The sequence below is a fragment of the Puntigrus tetrazona genome, unplaced genomic scaffold, assembly GCF_018831695.1.
Source record: "Puntigrus tetrazona isolate hp1 unplaced genomic scaffold, ASM1883169v1 S000000565, whole genome shotgun sequence".
Taxonomy (NCBI): domain Eukaryota; kingdom Metazoa; phylum Chordata; class Actinopteri; order Cypriniformes; family Cyprinidae; genus Puntigrus; species Puntigrus tetrazona.
Window position 1 is genome coordinate 1 of NW_025048197.1, and position 4,015 is coordinate 4,015.

Here is a 4,015-nt window from a genome sequence, read left to right on the forward strand (position 1 = left end):
TATATATATAGTAGCTGTCCACTGCCTTTAAAAAGACAATGCTGTTCACTCACCAACACATCTGCGTTTCCCATGATGCATCACAAGTTTGAAGCCACTGTGACAGTTGCATCTGTAGGAACCCACGTTGTTAATGCAGGTGCCTCTACCACATGGATCTGAGTCACATTCATTTTCATCTACAGAAAAAGTGAGAACATTGTATATATTTTTATGTTATCTTTATTGTGTAATATAGCTTTTTATATAATACTTTTATCAAACAATATACACTACCGTTCAATTACTATACCATAATTTCTAATATATTGATTAAAGAATAAAAAAATATTATACAGCACAATTTAGTTTATATTGTTGATGAATAATATGGATAATGTGACACTTAAAGTAAAGGCAGTGGAAAATTCAGCTGTGCAATTAAATACATTTTTATATAATAAATAAAAGTTTAATTGAAATAATAAATTGAAATAAAAAATTTTTTCAACTTTAAGAATATTTTTCAATATTACTGTTTTTACTGTATCAAATAAATGTAACCCTTACTGAGCATAAAATACATTTTCTAAAAACATTTTCTATTCTTACCAACCCCAAACTTTTGAATGGTAGTGTGTAGTATTTTATGCACTACAAATTCAGGCATAGTACATTCATCTGTGATTTAACTTGTTTGTACATTATGTGTGTGTATTACTCACCTACACAACTCTTTCTCTCTGCATGTGGTCGATATCCAGGGTAACAGTGGCACATGAAACCATTTTGTGTGTTCACACACTCCCCATGGCCACATATATTCCTGTTCAGCTTGCAGTCATCCATTGCTGTGATACCAAACCCCCCACCAAAATCCATAATTGTAAAAAACAAAAATCAATTTTCTTACGACATTACCTAATAGAACTTTGCATGGACCGATCCTGCAGTTTTAACTCATAAGCTTTCACGGAACTCACGCGAGACCTGCGTCTGGGCCACTTCATGTGAATCGCTCTCTGGAGGTACATGGACTATGGGAGGAGTTGTTGGCCTGGCCACAATGACTAAAGGGACAGAAAAAAAGACACATTGAAAATATTATAAGCAAATGAAAAAATGAATGCAGATAATTAATGCTATGGATACATATTTGATATTTGAGCTACCGTGCGAGGTGTGACGGAGCACATTTTGATTCGCTACATTTTCTTAAGTGTACCTGGGTGGCGAGGCCCATGTGTGCTGATTGGTGAGAGCTGCATGGGCGTGGTCGTCTGAATTGGGATTTCCTGTTGGCATGAGAGCAAAATCAGTAAAGTGAACTGTTTACATCTGATCTACCATAATTCTTTTTATTAACATTGTGACTTAGAGATTTCTGTTAAAGATGACTTTTGGAGGCTTGATTGGTAGTTTAGGCATAGAACCAGAATCTTACCGGAAGCTTGACCTCTGAAACACAAACACAAAGACACAATAAATAATCAGTCAATAAAAAAATACAGCAATCAATCTTAAAGAATCTTTATCTCACAACTGATTCAAATGTCTGTACCAGTGTCTGGATTAAAGTGTTCAATACTGGTCAGCCAGGGCTGAATGGAAAGAGTGCCATGATAGGTCAGGAAAGACATCCCCTTTCCCGCTGGACAGATCTTATTAAAGGAAGCTAAAGACAAAGTGAGAGAAAGAAGAATTAGAGAGAGAAAGTCCAAAGATGATTTAGTTAAAGAGTCAAAACCTTCTTTAAAGATACAGACACTTTCACTACAGGATTCAAGAACCATTCCAAGACCATTTCAATTCATGAAATAAAATGTTTATTTAGTTGGCAAAAAAGAAGTTGGGTAAAACTTTATTTTAAGGTGTCCTTGTTACACATTACAAGTACTTGTAATGTAACTTGTAACTACGATAATAACAATAAATTAGGCATAATTACATGCAAGTAACCCTAAGCCAAACCCCAATCCTAACTCTAATCACATAGTAAGCAGTTCATTAATATTACTCAGTACCTAAATGTAAAATGAAACTGCAAAAAGTAAATCTTCAAATAACGTATAAAGGGGTCATATCATGCAATTAAAAATTTTCCTTTCTCTTTGGGGTGTTACGAGCCGTTAGTACAAAGACACAATCCATAAAGTGTCAAACGCTAGAATGTGTAACAATAAGCGCTCGTTGCCACTGTTATCAGTTCTCTGTTGATGCATAATGCGCGTCTTCACACAAACAATGGGCTCTTTGTTCTCGTAAAAGCACAAAAACTGCACACAAGCACAACTGCACACAAACATGTCCTTGCTCTTGATATACAATCAAAATTAAGAACACTGCTTTGGTTTAAATGAGGGAAAAAATCCTATACAAGAGTGGATTAGAACCCAAACCCTTAGAATGCTTGGTAAAAGTTCTACCGCTAAACTATTTAGTCTACTATGAACACTATCGGTATTAATTATATTGTACTATTAATATTTCTACATATATTTATAAAAAAAGTAACCAAGGGCAGGCCCGCGCTGCAGGCACCCCCACCATATAACTACACTGTCTGTAGTTACGCCACTGTGTGTGTATGAGAGAGAGAACAATGGAGAGAGAGAGAGAGAGAGAGAGAGAGAGAGTGTGTGTGTTCGGGTACATCGCAGCTTGTGTACTGCAAATACAAACGAGCGCTGTCTGTCACATGATTCTGTTCCTCTTTTGGGCTTGAGCTGATGGTAAAACTACTAAGAATATTAACTGCCTTTACATTTATTTTGAAAGCTGAACTCGTGATTATGGTAAGGGGCATTACATTTCTGCTTGTGGGGTTCGTCAAATCACAATGCACTGTATCAGCTGGCCAATCAGAACAGACTATGTCAGAAGGAGGGTCTTTGTAGAAAACGACGTGTTTAAGAGAGGCGGGAAATAGAGGAGTAATAATAATGTACAGTATTTGAAAAATAATGTGTTTTTTGAACATTAAAACATGTCAGCATACTTTTCACACCAAATAACGATCTTTAAAATAGCATCATATGACCACTTTGAACAGAAGCTGAGGTTTACAAAAGTAATTTTTTCAAAAACCTATAAATAAGGCTTTTGCATTTTTTGAGTTTAAAATGACTTGTATTCAAATTTTAAAGTTAATTTAATTTAATTTAATTCAAATTTAAATTGTAATTCTGCCTCCTGTTTGCTACCTTCGAATTGAATTAAAAATGATAAACAGAATTCTCTAAAAAGTATTCTCTAATCGATTCTGAATGGTGCGCACCCACTCAAAAAGCACACTTACCTGTCCCATCCTGAGGGCATCTCTCACAGTTGCTGCCCCATGCTTTACCCACAGTGCAGCAGCACATCTCCTGGGAAAGGCGTGTTGGAAGAGCATGCTCACATTTCCCTGCTTCCGTAACCATACGATAACAGAGCCCCTGGTCAATCGTTGCTGCTGATACCAAGAAAGCAAAAAGATCTTTATGATGGTTTGTTGGCCATTCTGTACATAGTGTTATATGCAGGTTTTGCGCGCATATTTATGTCTTACCTACACAGCGTGTCCTTTCTGTCAGTACATAACCAGGTTTGCAGGTGCAACGGAAACTTCCCTGTGTGTTTAAACATTCTCCATTCTGACACAGCCCCTGCATCATACATTCATTTATGTCTAAGGCAGAGAAAACAAAAAAATGTACAAGAAAAAAGTATTAGTACTTGTCATACTCCTATGAAAATGAATGTTTTAGATCAAATTAAAGACAGTCTAACATTGCCTACGATGGTTAAAAGACTATCCTTCAAAGAAATCATATTCAGTTAAATCAAGCTAAACCAAATAAAACAATTCAAGTCAAATAGAAAGCTCTCAAGTCTCTTCTTCTTTTCAATGATACAGTTTTGTAACAGATTTTCTAAGAAGGTAAATCAGTAGCAAAACTTGAGAGCTTATTGATCTGAATGTGAGAAACTGTCCTATAAAAATGTGTATTTGAAAGTTAAATTTACATGTGTAAAATATGTAAAATGACATTCA

At 35.6% G+C, this 4,015-nt stretch overlaps 1 protein-coding gene across 1 annotated transcript; it reads right to left on the reverse strand.

The window, feature by feature from the left end:
* Nucleotides 1-53: 53 nt before the first annotated feature.
* Nucleotides 54-3,655, reverse strand: LOC122334522 (latent-transforming growth factor beta-binding protein 3-like; the record flags this gene model as incomplete). The annotated part of the gene is made up of 8 exons (XM_043232516.1): nt 3,530-3,655; nt 3,278-3,433; nt 1,541-1,654; nt 1,424-1,437; nt 1,205-1,274; nt 963-1,049; nt 705-830; nt 54-179 (listed from the first exon to the last, which is right to left on the reverse strand). Coding segments are annotated over exons 1-8 (799 nt in total), but the record flags the coding sequence as incomplete, so codon positions are not given.
* Nucleotides 3,656-4,015: the final 360 nt, after the last annotated feature.